This window comes from Acipenser ruthenus, chromosome 23, assembly GCF_902713425.1.
Source record: "Acipenser ruthenus chromosome 23, fAciRut3.2 maternal haplotype, whole genome shotgun sequence".
Classification (NCBI taxonomy): domain Eukaryota; kingdom Metazoa; phylum Chordata; class Actinopteri; order Acipenseriformes; family Acipenseridae; genus Acipenser; species Acipenser ruthenus.
The window spans coordinates 20,584,033-20,599,825 of record NC_081211.1 but is presented as its reverse complement, the minus strand read 5'-3'; the positions used below and the strand labels follow the sequence as shown (position 1 = coordinate 20,599,825).

Genomic DNA, 15,793 nt, shown 5'->3' with positions numbered 1-15,793 from the left:
TATATTTCCAACAAAGGTCCCCTGTTCTGATTCTTCTGCAACAGAGTAGATGATTTGTCCAGAAACAAGATCCCAAAGGCAAGACAGCAGCAGAAAAACACAATACATCCCCATTGATTCTCTTTGATCTGACAAAGTCATATTTGCAGAAGTATTTACAGATGTGTACAATCCAGTGTATTCCTATGCCAGGGACAGATCTCCTCAGAATAAATATTATTATGAAAAAAAGCCTGTCATAGTTAAGAACAATCTCTCTCACACACCCACAGTGTTCTGTTTCAGAAAAATCTGTGATGTTGCGGTTTTATTCAGTAGGGAGGAGGAGCTCTAGGCAGCTTGTCTTAGTTTGTCAAGTTGGTGAACAGCAACACCGTGTGGCTCAATGGATAACTTCAGAGAAAGTCTTAAAGTGTACATTTATCAAAATCTAGTTTCTTTAAAAAATAAAATGTTGCTGTAAACAAAAAATCAGCATTATACTACTTCTTGAGGAATGGGCCTAACAGATATTATTATTATTATTATTATTATTATTATTATCATTATTATTACTGTGACAGTGTCATGTTTGGTATTAATAAACCCATATTTTTCCTACAGAATAACAATCAGGGCCCATATTTATCAGATGTTGGTAGTACTGATTTGTAACTGATGCCGTTTAAAAATTACTGATGTTAGAATGTAAAATCAAGGCAGAATTGCTTTATGAAAATCATACATAATGTTAAAACAACCAGCTAAAAAAGCAGCTCCTTCTAAACTGGGTATTAGAATCCATCATTCAATAGAATCTAGCAATTACATGATAACTACTGCTACAATGTAAATGTGGACATATACCATGCAATTTAAAATTATCTTCATAAGTTCCCTCCTTGCTTAGCAATACCAAAAGAAAAAACATAGTCATCCATGCACTGCTAAAAGTATCAAATAAGACAAGTAATAATTAACTATCAGATACTAATTACTATCTATTTTCTTATTTCCACATTTGAGATGATGACTTGTTTTCCAATCAGCTCAGTCCATTTAATCGAGTTTCCCCCGTTGTCATATATAATCTCCCCATTTTAATTCGCAAACTGTGCGTTACAAACCATGAACTCGCTCGTTGACGTTGCCGAACTCAGATGCACATCACAGCAATGTGTTTTAAATAACAACATTTCTAAATATAACATCATTACCTCTTTCCTTGATAGTAAAAACAAATACTAAGCAGTCAACCCATGTAATACTATAATAAGTAAAATAATTCCATACAGCTACTAATTCTTATCTATTAGCTTACCTCCATGTTTGAAATGATGACTTGGTTTCCAATCAGCTCAGCCTGTTTAATTGAGTTTGTCCCGTTGTTATATATATTCTCCCCATTTTGATTCCCAAACTGGGTGTTACAAACCATGAACTCACTCTTTGAAGTCTCTGAGCTTAGACGCACGTCACAGCGCTGGGTTTTACAATAACCCCAGGTTCCATCAGGGTAAGAGGAAATCATAGGTGTGCTATACCTGTTCAAACTGTTCTGTGTCCTCTGGCATTTAATGACAATGAAAGTAAGAAGAGTCAATAAAAATATAATTGATATACAGACAATTGAGATGAGTAAATATGAATTTAAATCCGAGAAATCATTGTCCTTTGTTGGCATTTGCCTGAATTCTGAATGCTGTTCTTGAGTGCTGTCGCTAACCAGTATAGTCAGGGTCACAGTGGCTGATAACGGTGGTTCTCCGTTGTCCTGAACCACAATTACCAAATTCTGTTCTTTGGGGTCATTATCTCCCAAAATTCGTTTTGTTCTAATTTCCCCAGAGTAAAGACTTACACTGAAAAGATCGGTTCTTTTGGGTTCCACAATGTGATAAGAAAGCCATGCGTTGTATCCAGAATCGGCATCAAAAGCCCGTATCTTGGCAACAAAATATCCAGCATTAGCAGAGTATGGGATATTTTCAGTATTAGTGAGGCCGAGGTTAGAATATGGCGAGAGAATCTCGGGAGTATTGTCATTGTCATCAAGAATAAACAGGTTCACAGTCATGTTGCTGCTTTGTGAAGGGGAACCAGAATCCTTAGCTTCAATATGAAACTGGAATATTTTACATTCCTCATAATCAAAAGATTTCATTCCATAGATTTCCCCACTCACAGAGTTCACATTAATTAAAGTAGAGACTGGTACTCCCTGGATTACAGATTCTAATAAAGAGTATGTCACTTGAGCATTCTCGTTTACATCGGCGTCAGACGCAGACGCAGTGAATATAAGAGATCCAATTGGACGGTTTTCCTTTAAATAAACCTCAAGAGGAGACTGTAGGAAAAGTGGTGCATTGTCGTTTACATCTGAAACGTGGACACTGAGAACCTTGGAGCTGGAAAGTGGAGGATTTCCTTCATCTGTTGCGGTAATAGTGATATTGTACTCAGATACACTTTCTCGATCCAGAACTCCCTCTAGGGTTAAAGAATAATAATTCTGATAGGAGGCTTGGAGTTTAAAGGGGGTGGTTCCAGAGAGGTGACATTTAACCTTCCCGTTGTTGCCACCATCTCTGTCTGAAACAGTAATGAGAGCAATCACTGTGCCCCTCTTAGAGTCCTCCTTGACGGTGCTCACAAGAGATGTTACAGTTATATCAGGAGCATTATCATTGAGATCAATCACTTCAACCAACACTTTACAATGTGTGCCCATTGGGGTCTGTCCTTTGTCCTGAGCTAACACACGTATTTCATAAACATTGTTTTCTTCAAAGTCCAGGTCACCTTTAACTGTAATTTCACCCGTGCTTGAATCAATCTCAAACGTGTCTAAAATGTTTTTAAGTCCACGATTACTAAACGAATAAACAATTTCTCCATTTAAACCTTCATCAGTGTCAGTTGCATTGAGTTTCATTATCATAGTTCCATATGATACATTTTCAAAAACACTGACTTTATACACTGAGCTACTGAAAATAGGAGTGTTGTCATTATTATCCAACACTTTCACAATAACCAGTGAGGTTCCAGATTGAGGTGGGTTTCCTCCATCAAATGCTGTCAGCACAAGCTGAATCAGAGGCTGTCTTTCTCGATCTAAAGCTTTCTGTAGAATCAACTCAGCAGATCTACTCTGATCACTATCAGTCTGTAAATCTAAAATAAAGTATTCATTAGGACTGAGTTCATATGTATTTACAGAGTTGGTGCCTACATCTGGATCATGAGCAATCTCCAATGGAAATCGTGCTCCTGGCAACGTTGACTCAGCAATGTCTAACTGCAGTGATTTAACAGGGAACACGGGTGAATTGTCATTGATATCTAAAACATGAATTTCAACACGGTATAAATTTACTGGATTGTCAGCAATAGCTTCTAAATTTACAGAGCAGGTGAGAGTATTAGGGCACAGCTCCTCTCTGTCGATTCTTTCATTAACAAACAGAATGCCAGTGTTTAAATTTACCTCAAAATACTGCTGCTTGGATCCAGAAACAATCCGAAACATACGAGATTCTAGTTCTTGGACACTGAGATGCAAATCCTTAGCTATATTTCCAACAAAGGTCCCCTGATCTGATTCTTCTGCAACAGAGTAGATGATTTGTCCAGAAACAAGATTCCAAAGGCAAGGCAGCAGCAGAAAAACACAATAAATCCCCATTGATTCTCTTTGATCTGACAAAGTCATATTTGCAGAAGTATTTACAGATGTGTACAATCCAGTGTATTCCTATGCCAGAGACAGATCACCTCAGAATAAATATTATTATGAAAAAATCCTGTCACAGTTAAGAACAATCTCCTTCACACACCCACAGTGTTCTGTTTCAGAAAAATCTGTGATGTTGTGTTTTTATTCAGTAGGGAGGAGGAGCTCTAGACAGCTTGTCTTAGTTTGTCAAGTTGGTGAGCAGCAACACCGTGTGGCTCAAAGGATAACTTCACTTATCAGAATCTAGTTTCTTTCAAAAATAAAGTGTTGAGTTTCGAGGAGTAGGTATAACAGATGTATTATTATTATTATTATTATTATTATTATTATTATTATTATTATTATTATTATTATTATTATTATTATTATTACTGGATACTGATTGGGACCATTGCCTGTGTGTATTATATTCCAGTACAGTTTCCATTCTTAGGTATTCATAGGTATATTTGATTTTAAGGTGTGCATTTTATCAAGAGAGATCAGCATGATGCTGAATATTTATATCTTTTTCAAAGTTTTACCGATTCAATATAACTCTCTACACAGTTTTCACGGAAATGTTTTCAAAATTCAGACTGACCTCCAAACTTCATATGGTGTAGGAAGTAAATCAGCACATGCTGGTGTCCAAATAGGAATCTAATCATATTCCCATTAAAAATATCATGTCATTTAGAATTGAAAATTTTTATTCTCATTGTCTCATTGTATCAGACCACAAGAATAAGCAGAGTGGTGATATCTTTAACCAAATCCGCTTGCATTTGTCTTTTTCTAAATTATTATTATTATTATTATTATTATTATTATTATTATTATTATTATTATTATTATTATTATTATTATTATTATTATTATTATTATGACAGCGTCATGCTCGGTTTTAATAAATTCATATTTTTACTACAGAATAACAATCACAATCCATATTTATCAGTTGTTGGTATAATTGATTTGTAACAGCAGCCATTTAAAAAGTTTATGATGTAAAATCAATGTAGAATATCTTTATGAAAACCAAACATATAATAAACCAACCAGCTAAAAAGCAGCTCCTTCTAAACTGGTTATTAGAGAATACAATAGAATCTAGCAATGACATGATAACGACTGCTACATAATAAAGTTTGAACATGTATCATGCGATTGAATATTATGTTTATAAGCTCCATCCTTACATACCAACACCAAAAGAATATGTAGTCACCTATTCAAGCTAAAACCCATTTAATGCTAAAATTAAAAATTAGTCAAGAAATAATTAACTCATTTACTAATTGCCATCTATTTTCTTATCTCCACGTTTGAAATGTTGACTTCTTTCCAATCAGCTTAGTCCATTTAATCGAGTTTCCCCTGTTGTTATATATAATCTCCCCATTTTGATTCCCAAACTGGGCATTACAAACCATGAACTCACTCGTTGACGTTGCCGAACTCAGATGCACATCACAGCAATGTGTTTTAAATAACAACATTTCTAAATATAACATCATTACCTCTTTCCTTGATAGTAAAAACAAATACTAAGCAGTCAACCCATGTAATACTATAATAAGTAAAATAATTCCATACAGTTACTAATTCTTATCTATTAGCTTACCTCCATGTTTGAAATGATGACTTGGTTTCCAATCAGCTCAGCCTGTTTAATTGAGTTTGTCCCGTTGTTATATATATTATCCCCATTTTGATTCCCAAACTGGGTGTTACAAACCACGAACTCGCTCTTTGAAGTCTCTGAGCTTAGACGCACGTCACAGCGCTGGGTTTTACAATAACCCCAGGTTCCATCAGGGTAAGAGGAAATCATAGGTGTGCTATACCTGTTCAAACTGTTCTGTGTCCTCTGGCATTTAATGACAATGAAAGTAAGAAGAGTCAATAAAAATATAATTGATATACAGACAATTGAGATGAGTAAATATGAATTTAAATCCGAGAAATCATTGTCCTTTGTTGGCATTTGCCTGAATTCTGAATGCTGTTCTTGAGTGCTGTCGCTAACCAGTATAGTCAGGGTCACAGTGGCTGATAACGGTGGTTCTCCGTTGTCCTGAACCACAATTACCAAATTCTGTTCTTTGGGGTCATTATCTCCCAAAATTCGTTTTGTTCTAATTTCCCCAGAGTAAAGACTTACACTGAAAAGATCGGTTCTTTTGGGTTCCACAATGTGATAAGAAAGCCATGCGTTGTATCCAGAATCAGCATCAAAAGCCCGTATCTTGGCAACAAAATATCCAGCATTAGCAGAGTATGGGATATTTTCAGTATTAGTGAGGCCGAGGTTAGAATATGGCAAGAGAATCTCAGGAGTATTGTCATTGTCATCAAGAATAAACAGGTTCACAGTCATGTTGCTGCTTTGTGAAGGGGAACCAGAATCCTTAGCTTCAATATGAAACTGGAATGTTTTACATTCCTCATAATCAAAAGATTTCATTCCATAGATTTCCCCACTCACAGAGTTCACATTAATTAAAGTAGAGACTGGTACTCCCTGGATTACAGATTCTAATAAAGAGTATGTCACTTGAGCATTCTCGTTTACATCGGCGTCAGACGCAGACGCAGTGAATATAAGAGATCCAATTGGACGGTTTTCCTTTAAATAAACCTCAAGAGGAGACTGTGGGAAAAGTGGTGCATTGTCGTTTACATCTGAAACGTGGACACTGATAACTTTGGAGCTGGAAAGTGGAGGAGTTCCTTCATCTGTTGCTGTAATAGTGATATTGTACTCAGATACACTTTCTCGATCTAGAACTCCCTCTAGGGTTAAAGAATAATCATTTTCATAGGAGGCTTGTAGTTTAAAGGGGGTGGTTCCAGAAAGTTGACATTTAACCTTCCCGTTGTTGCCACCATCTTTGTCTGAAACAGTAATGAGAGCAATCACTGTGCCCCTCTTAGAGTCCTCCTTGACGGTGCTCACAAGAGATGTTACAGTTATTTCAGGAGCGTTATCATTGAGATCAATCACTTCAACCAACACTTTACAGTGTCCAGCCATTTGGCTATGACCTTTGTCCTGAGCTTTAACACGAATTTCATAAACATTATTTTCCTCAAAATCCAGTTTATCTATAACTGTAATTTTGCCAGTGTTAGAATTGATGTCAAATGTATCTAAAATGTTTTTCAGAACTTTGTTACTGAAAGAATAAACAATATCTCCATTTATGCCTTCATCCATATCTGTTGCATTGAGCATCATTATTGTAGATCCATGTGTTACATTTTCAAATACACTGACCTTATAGACTGAACTGCTAAAAACAGGTGCATTGTCATTGATATCCAACACTTTCACAATAACCAGTGAGGTTCCAGATTGAGGTGGGTTTCCTCCATCAATAGCTGTCAGCACAAGTTGAATCAGAGGCTGTGTCTCTCGATCTAAAGCTTTCTGTAGAATCAACTCAGCAGATCTACTTTGATCACTATCAGTCTGTAAATCTAGAATAAAGTATTCATTAGGACTGATTTCATATGTATTTACAGAGTTGGTGCCTATATCTGGATCATGAGCACTCTCCAATGGAAATCGTGCTCCTGGCAACGTTGACTCAGCAATGTCTAACTGCAGTGATTTAACAGGGAACACGGGTGAATTGTCATTGATATCCAAAATACTTATTTTAACACGGTATAAATTTAATGGATTGTCAGCAATAGCTTCTAAATTTACAGAGCAGGTGAGAGTATTAGGGCACAGCTCCTCTCTGTCGATTCTTTCATTAACAAACAGAATGCCAGTGTTTAAATTTACCTCAAAATACCGCTTCTTGGATCCAGAAACAATCCGAAACATACGAGATTCTAGTTCTTGGACACTGAGATGCAAATCCTTAGCTATATTTCCAACAAAGGTCCCCTGATCTGATTCTTCTGCAACAGAGTAGATGATTTGTCCAGAAACAAGATTCCAAAGGCAAGGCAGCAGCAGAAAAACACAATAAATCCCCATTGATTCTCTTAGGTCTGACATATTGCAGAAGTATTTAGAGATGTATACAATCCAGTGTATTCCTATGTCAAGGACAGATCACCTCAGACTCACCATTACTATTAAACAAAATGCCTGCCACAGTTATGCATCGTCTCTCCTATGTTCTATTTCAACAGACTGAGTGATGTCGCGTTTTTGTTCAGTAGGGAGGTGGGGCCCTAGATAGCTTGTTCTAGTTTTCTCAGGTTGGTGAACAGTGACACCATGTGGCTTAATTGAAAATTCCTTAAAAATGTATGAAAAATAGATTTTTTTAAAAAAAAATGTATTTTAAGTATAGAACCAGAATAGACCAGTTGGAACAGAATAATGCTAAATTGTTCTCTATTAATTTGACTACGTGTTCATTCCCATTTTTATGGTTTAAACCATATAAAAAGAGGATGCATGTCTTTATTATTATTATTATTATTATTATTATTATTATTAATAATAATAATAATAATAATAATAATAATAATAATAATAATAATAATAATAATATTAATAATATTATTATAGTCGTAGTAGTAGTCGTAGTAGTAATTTGTGCAACAAGAACTCAATTGCTAATTATTTAATAGCTACATTAGCTACAATATTAATCTGAACTGTGCAATGAAGACAACTTAAGACAAAGCCTGGTCGTTATACTTAAAATCTAGCATTTTAAGTATATACTGCTGAATTATAAGATTGTTTGATAAATGATCCACACAACACATTTGAACCCACTACTGTAATTAAATGAGTTCCCTCTCAAATAGTGTTGTCAATTATAAGCTAGCAAAACATTACATTCCAATCATATGTTGAAATTCCTTACTGTAAATATTTCACAAGTCATTGTAAATCCAAAAGGTAACATTTACGACAATGCTGTTTTCAAAGAGATGCACCGCAAAGCCGTTATAAGTCAGATAATATCAGCACGTGTTTAATTACATGTTTACCTATCAAACCACAAGGTAGAAAACTACCGTATACGAATATTTACAGTAAAATCCAAACCCATCAATAGCTTGCTGTCCATCATAGTTTAGACAGTTGATAGTTCTGTAATTAAAGTGCATAATGCGATAAATGAAACAAATATAAATAAATAAATAAATAAATAAACCAAAACCTTAACAACGCAATATATTCGGCCTTATTCAAACTCTGTTTAATATTAATTGAACGAAATTGTTCAAAGACTTATAGAAAAACAATATTAACAAAAAAACGGACTTTGAATACTTTTGAGTTAGAGCTTTCTGAATTATGTCCAAAAGCAAAAACCGTGAATTAGAAATGATGGCAAGATTTTTAGGTTCAAAGTGTAATTCTATAAAGAGGAAACAGCAATGATAAATTAAAGAATATATACTGCTAATATCATAGCAGCAATTATTAGATTATCACATATAACAATCTACTTACCTCTATGTTTTGAGATACAACTTGGTTTCTTGTCCACTGGGCCCGTTTACAAGAATCGGTTCCATTACTAATGAGTTCTCCGTTTGGATGTAGAAAGGGCGCGTTAAAAACCAAAAAGTCACCCTTAGACGTCTCCGAAGTTAAACACATATCGTACTGCTGGGTTTTAGAGTAGGCCCAGCTTCCATCGGGGTTTGATGTAATCATAGGCGTGCTATACCTTTTGAAATGATTGTCATCAGTCCGGTGGCATTTAATGACAACGAAAACAAGAAGAGCCAATACAAATATAATTGATATAGAGGCAATGGAGATAACTAAATACAGATTTAAATTGGTGAAATTATCCTCCTTTTTGGGTATTTCCCTCAATTTTGAATGTTCTTCTTGAGTGCTGTCGATAACCAACACGGTCAGCGTCACAGTGGCTGATAACGGTGGTTCTCCATGGTCCTGAACTAAAATGACCACACTTTGTTGATTGGAATCAGTCTCCTCCACGATTCGCTTTGTCCTAATTTCTCCAGTGTTGGGACTAATACGAAAAAGATCTGATCCTTTGGGTTCAATTATTTGAAAAGAAAGCCATGCATTGTAACCAGAATCTGCATCAACCGCCCTTATTTTGGCCACAAAGTATCCCGCGCCTGCACCATATGGAATCCTGTCTACGTTAGTTGAATCGGGATTAGAATATGGCGGAAGGATTAAAGGACTGTTGTCATTTACATCAAGAATAAATACGTTCAGTGTGACGTTGCTGCTGAGCGGTGGGACCCCAGAATCTTTAGCTTGTACATGACACTGAAATACTTTCAGTTTTTCGTAATTAAAAGATTGCATAGCATAAATTTCCCCACTTGAAGAGTCAACAGAAATATATGTAGAAACGCGATCACCGTGGATCATCGAATCTAATAAAGAATAGGTTATCTTAGCATTTTCGTTTAAATCAGGGTCAAATGCATTTACAGTAAGTATAGGAGATCCAGGTGCGTTGTTTTCATTTAAGTATGCCGTCAAGTTAGACTCCCGGAAAAATGGCGCATTGTCATTCACGTCAGAAACTGTTATATGGATAGCTTTGGTGCTGGAGAGCGGTGGAGACCCTTCATCTGTCGCTGTAATTGTGATATTGTACTCATATGTTGTTTCTCGATCAAGTGGCTCCTCCAGGATTAAAGAATAATAATTCTGAAAAGAAGTATGCAGTTTAAAAGGGACAGTTTCAGTGATGTAACAATTTATCTTCCCATTTTTGTCTCCATCCTTATCTGAAACAGTAATAAGGGCGATCGCCGTTCCTGTTTTAGCATCCTCCTGAATGGGGCTCAACAGAGATGTTAATGTTATTTCAGGAGCGTTATCATTGAGATCAATCACTTCAACCAGTACTGTACAGTGTCCAGCCATTGATGGCACACCTTTGTCCTTAGCTTGTGCGTGGATTTCATAAACACTAGCTTCTTCAAAATCTAGGCTTCCTTTAATAGTTATTTTACCTGTGGTGGAATCCATTTCAAAATTATCTAAAATATTCGTTGGTACACGGTTAGTAAAACTATACACAATCTCGCCATTTAAGCCAACATCCACGTCTGTTGCATTAAGTTGAATTATTGTGGTACCTCGAGGCTCATTTTCCAAAACACTGACCTTGTACATTGAACTATTAAAAACAGGAGCATTGTCATTGATATCCTGCACTTTAATAATAACCAAGGAGGTTCCGGATTTTGGTGGATTGCCCCCATCAAAAGCCTTAAGAACAAGATTAATTACAGATTGCTTCTCCCGGTCTAAAGATCTCCGTAGTATTAATGCAGGAGTTTTACTTTGAACATTAGTCTGTAGTTCAAGATGAAAATAATCACTTGCGCTGAGTTCATATGTATTTACAGAGTTTATACCAACGTCTGGATCATAAGCACTCTCTAGTGGAAATCGAGCCCCTGCCAATGTTGACTCAGCAATGTCTAACTGCAGTGATTTGACAGGGAACACGGGTGAATTGTCATTGATATCCAATACATTTATCTTAACACGGTATAATTTTAATGGATTGTTCACAATGGCTTCTAGATTTAGTAAACAAGTGAGAGTGTTTGGACACAGCTCCTCTCTGTCGATTTTCTCATTAACAAACATAACTCCAGTATCTAAATTTACCTTAAAATAAGGCTTCTGGGATCCCGAGACAATCTGAAACCTCCGAGCTGCTAGTTCTTGGACGCTGAGATTCAGATCTTTGGCTATATTTCCAACATATGTCCCTTGATCTAATTCTTCAAAAACAGAGTAAATAATTTGCCCCAAAACAATATTCCAAAGCCAGGAGAGCAGCAGGAAACGAAAATAAACCCCCAAAGGGTGTCTCCGGTTAAATAAAATCATAATTGCAAATGTACTTACATAAAAGCTTACAATCCAAGTGCACTGTAGTGTCAAAAACAAATCACTCCAGAATCACAATTCCTGTACAGGAAGAACATACGATTTCACAGATCCTACAAAAGAAGCATGACTCATTTCTTCATAAAGGCAGTAGTGAGTTGGTCCAAAATGGAGATCACAAGCATAGAACAACAAAACAGAAAACAGTGATCTCATATAATGTAGCATACTCGATGTGGAATCCCAATAGCACCAGCAACGCTTTTTGATATACTAATGCCATCCACAGTGAAGAAAAATAACACATTAACCTTGTAGAGGAAGAGCTGGGTTTACAGATATATTCCTTGATGATACATTTACCATATGCATACACCTCGGTTTGCAGACTGAAATGAAGTAAGAATAGAGGGATACATCAGATTCCAACCTGAATGCAGGAGGGGCAACAGCGAGTGTGTGTTGTGTTTCATTCAATAGGTGAACAGTGACACACAGTGGCCAAATTTAAAAGGATCTCAACAAAACCAGAAAGAAAATAAGACAAGAATTAACAAACAAAACAAGTATTTCCCTAGCAAAAGAAAAAATCCAGTGTATGTTTGTATACTAGCTGTCACTACTGTCTTATTATTGGAAAAGTGAGAATAATCCAGACGATTTACAGCAAGAAGGGAAGCAAAATTATCAACAATCTTCTATTTTAAATGAATACACTACTGCTGTATATAAACATGGAATTGTAATAGAAAGGTTTTCACTATATGTGAGACTTAGACTTTCCTGCAGAATACTTTGCAATGTGTGAGTCAGGGAACATGTCTAGTACAGATTTGCTGAACTAGTCATAACATGTAAAGGTCTCTTCACATGTAACTCTTAATCTCCGTTTTTCCTTTGGCAACGAAAGATAGCTGAAGCGCTGTTTTTCTGAGCGTCACTGGCTTTTTGGTGTTTTTTGTTTAGGATTATATGAGAATATGTTGTGGTCTAAAAATCTTGATATATATATATATATATATATATATATATGTATATATATGTATATATATATATATATATATATATATATATATCAAGATTGATATATATATATATATATATATATATATATATAAATCTACTTTAAAAAAAAGGACAAATTCCAGCAACCATCTAATTTAGCCAAGTGTGCTGGGTAAAACGTGACAATAAATATATATATATATATATATATATATATATATATATATATATATATATATATATATATATATATATATATATATATATAAATAAATAAATAAATGGGAACCTTTTTTTTTTTTTAAATCCCAAACCCCTATCAATGTCAAGGTTGACTACATTGTTCACTTCATCAATTTTCTTACCTCAACTTGGTTTCCAGTCCACTGTGTCCGTTTACAGGAATCGGTTCCATTACTAATGAGTTCTCCGTTTGGATGTGGAAAAGGCGCGTTAAAAACCAAGAAGTCACCCTTAGACGTCTCCGAAGTTAAACACACGTCGTACTGCTGGGTTTTAGAGTAGGCCCAGCTTCCATCGGGGTTTGATGTAATCATTGGCGTGCTATACCTATTGAAATGATTGTCATCAGTCCGGTGGCATTTAATGACAACCAAAACAAGAAGAGCTAATACAAATATAATTGATATAGCTACAATCGAGACAACTAAATACAGATTTAAATTTGAAAAATTATCTTCGTTTTTTTGCATTTGCCTAAATTCCGATTGCACTGCTTGTGTACTGTCGATAACCAATATTGTAAGGGTGACCGTGGCTGATAACGGTTCTTCTCCATTGTCTTTAACTAGAATTACCAAACGTTGTTCTTTGGGGTCATCTTCCGCTATCATTCGTTTAGTTCTAATGTCCCCACTATTGTGATTAATACTAAAGAGATCCGTTCCCTTGGGCTCAATTATGTCGTACGACAGCCACGCATTGTATCCAGAATCGTGATCAACTGCTCGGATCTTTGCAACAAAATATCCAATGTGCGCAGAATAAGGAATCCTTTCAGTGTTCGTGAGGCCGTTTGTAGAATATGGCGGGAGAATTAAAGGACTGTTGTCATTTACATCCAGAATAAATACGTTCACAGTCACGTTGCTGCTCTGTGGTGGGACCCCCGAATCTGTAGCTTGAACATGAATCTGAAATACTTTCTGGTCTTCGTAATCAAAAGTTTGTAGACTATAGATATCGCCACTAGCAGAGTTGACAGAAATAAACTTAGAAACAGGTTCTCCCTGGATAACAGAATCTAACAAAGTGTAGGTCACCTGAGCATTTTCGTTTACATCGGGATCAAAGGCAGATACAGAAAGAATAGGAGACCCAGGTGGTCTGTTTTCCTTCACGTAAACTGAGATGGAAGACTCTGGGAAAACCGGAGCATTGTCATTCACATCAGAAACAGCTATAGAGATTTGCCTGGAGCTGGAGAGGGATGGGGAGCCTTCGTCTGTCGCGGTAATGGTTATATTATACTGTGATATTATTTCCCTATCCAGAGGTCCATCGAGTATTAGAGAATAATAATTCCGATAGGACGTTTGCAGTTTAAAGGGGACTGATCCAGAGATGTGGCAATTTACTTTTCCGTTGTTTCCTCCATCCTTGTCTGAAACCGTAAAAATGGCAACGACTGAGCCTGTTTTAGCGTCCTCCTGAACGGGGCTCAACAGAGATGTCACTGTTATTTCAGGAGCGTTGTCATTGAGATCAATCACTTCAACCAGTACTGTACAGTGTCCAGCCATTTGCAACTGACCTTTGTCCTCAGCTTGTACATGAATTTCATAAGCAGCTGTTTCTTCAAAATCTAGTTGCCTTTTAACATGTATTTCACCGGTATTCGAATCTATATCAAAAGTATCTAAAATATTTTTGGGGTCACGGTCACTTAATGAATATACAATCTCTCCATTTAAACCTTCATCCAAATCGGTTGCATTAAGCTTGATAACAGCAGTTCCTTGCGATACATTTTCAACAATATTGAGTTTATATACTGAGCTACTAAACACTGGAGCGTTGTCGTTGGCATCCAACACTTTCACAATAATCTGTGACGTTCCCGATTTCGGTGGGTTTCCGCCATCCACAGCTGTCAGCACTAGTTTAATTACAGACTCCTTCTCCCTGTCTAAAGCTTTCTGTAGTACTAATGCTGTATATCTACTCTGCTCCCCTTTAGTCTGTAAATCCAGAATAAAATAGTCATTGGAACTGAGTCTATATGTATCTACAGAGTTTTTGCCTACATCTGGATCAAAAGCGCTCTCAAGAGGAAATCGTGCTCCTGGCAACGTAGACTCGGCAATGTTTAAATATAATGAATTAACTGGAAAAATGGGAGGATTGTCATTAATATCTAAAATGTTTACTTCAACGTGGTATAAATTTAACGGGTTGTTAACAATAGCTTCTAAATTCACAGAGCAAATGGCAGTGTTAGGACACAGCTCCTCTCTGTCGATTTTTTCATTAACAAACAAAAAACCATTAGCTAAATTTACCTGAAAATACTGCTGCTTAGATCCAGAGACAACGCGAAACATACGAGCTTTTAATTCTTGGACACTGAGATGCAAATCCTTAGCTATATTTCCCACAAAGGTCCCCTGTTCTGATTCTTCTGCAACAGAGTAGATGATTTGTCCAGAAACAAGATTCCAAAGGCAAGACAGCAGAAGAAAAACACAATAAATCCCCATTGATTCTCTTTGATCTGACAAAACCATCGTTGAAGAAATATTTACAGATGTATAAAATCCAGTGTGATGTATTTCCAAAAACTCTCCAGTAATAAATAATAATGTTAAATGAAATCGTGGTTACTGTTCAGATTCGTCTGTCCTAAACAATCACTCTGTGCTTTATGTCAGCAGAAGCTCAGTGGCGTTGCGTATTCAGTCAGAACAGAGGAGGGGCCCTAAGAGACTCTTTTATTTTTTCACCTTGTTGGTGAGCAGCGACACCTTGTGACATATAGGAAAAATGCACCAAATTTAAAAGACAAAATACCAGAGCAAGCTGGTTCTTTATATAAAATATGACCTCACATATTTATATATAAAATATTTTCAGCTGTTAACAACAAAGGTCTGCATATTCTGCAGGAATGTAATCTATCATGTAGCACAAAACCTCTTATAATATATACTCCTGGGAAATTATGGAAACAGAACATACTGTATAGCATTCTGCTGATATTGCTCAACTGCGTTGGTATATGTTATCGCTCCACA

The 15,793-nt window shown here is 36.1% G+C and overlaps 2 protein-coding genes across 9 annotated transcripts in view; both read right to left on the bottom strand.

The window, feature by feature from the left end:
- The window catches only part of LOC117413251 (protocadherin alpha-C2-like), an 86,503-nt gene that overhangs the window by 32,398 nt on the left and 38,312 nt on the right, over positions 1 to 15,793 (bottom strand). Inside the window, exon 1 of one of the 8 annotated variants that reach the window (XM_034022144.3) lies at positions 12,905 to 15,406. The exons of 6 other annotated variants lie outside the window; for them this stretch is intronic. In XM_034022144.3, coding sequence (XP_033878035.3) covers positions 12,905 to 15,286 — 2,382 coding nt within the window. In that variant the 5' untranslated portion in view covers positions 15,287 to 15,406. Of the gene's footprint in view, positions 1 to 1,300; positions 3,839 to 12,904; positions 15,407 to 15,793 lie in introns of those variants that run through there. One more of the 8 variants, XM_058996790.1, reaches the window with a different exon arrangement.
- Positions 5,319 to 7,831, bottom strand: LOC117973758 (protocadherin alpha-8-like). Its single transcript, XM_034926994.2, has one exon. The coding sequence runs from the start codon at positions 7,716 to 7,718 to the stop codon at positions 5,319 to 5,321; it is 2,400 nt and encodes a 799-aa protein (XP_034782885.2). The 5' UTR covers positions 7,719 to 7,831.

Excerpts from the sequence above, each read along its gene's own strand:
- LOC117973758 (XM_034926994.2), bottom strand. The coding sequence starts at position 7,718 with ATGTCAGACCTAAGAGAATCAATGGGGATTTATTGTGTTTTTCTGCTG.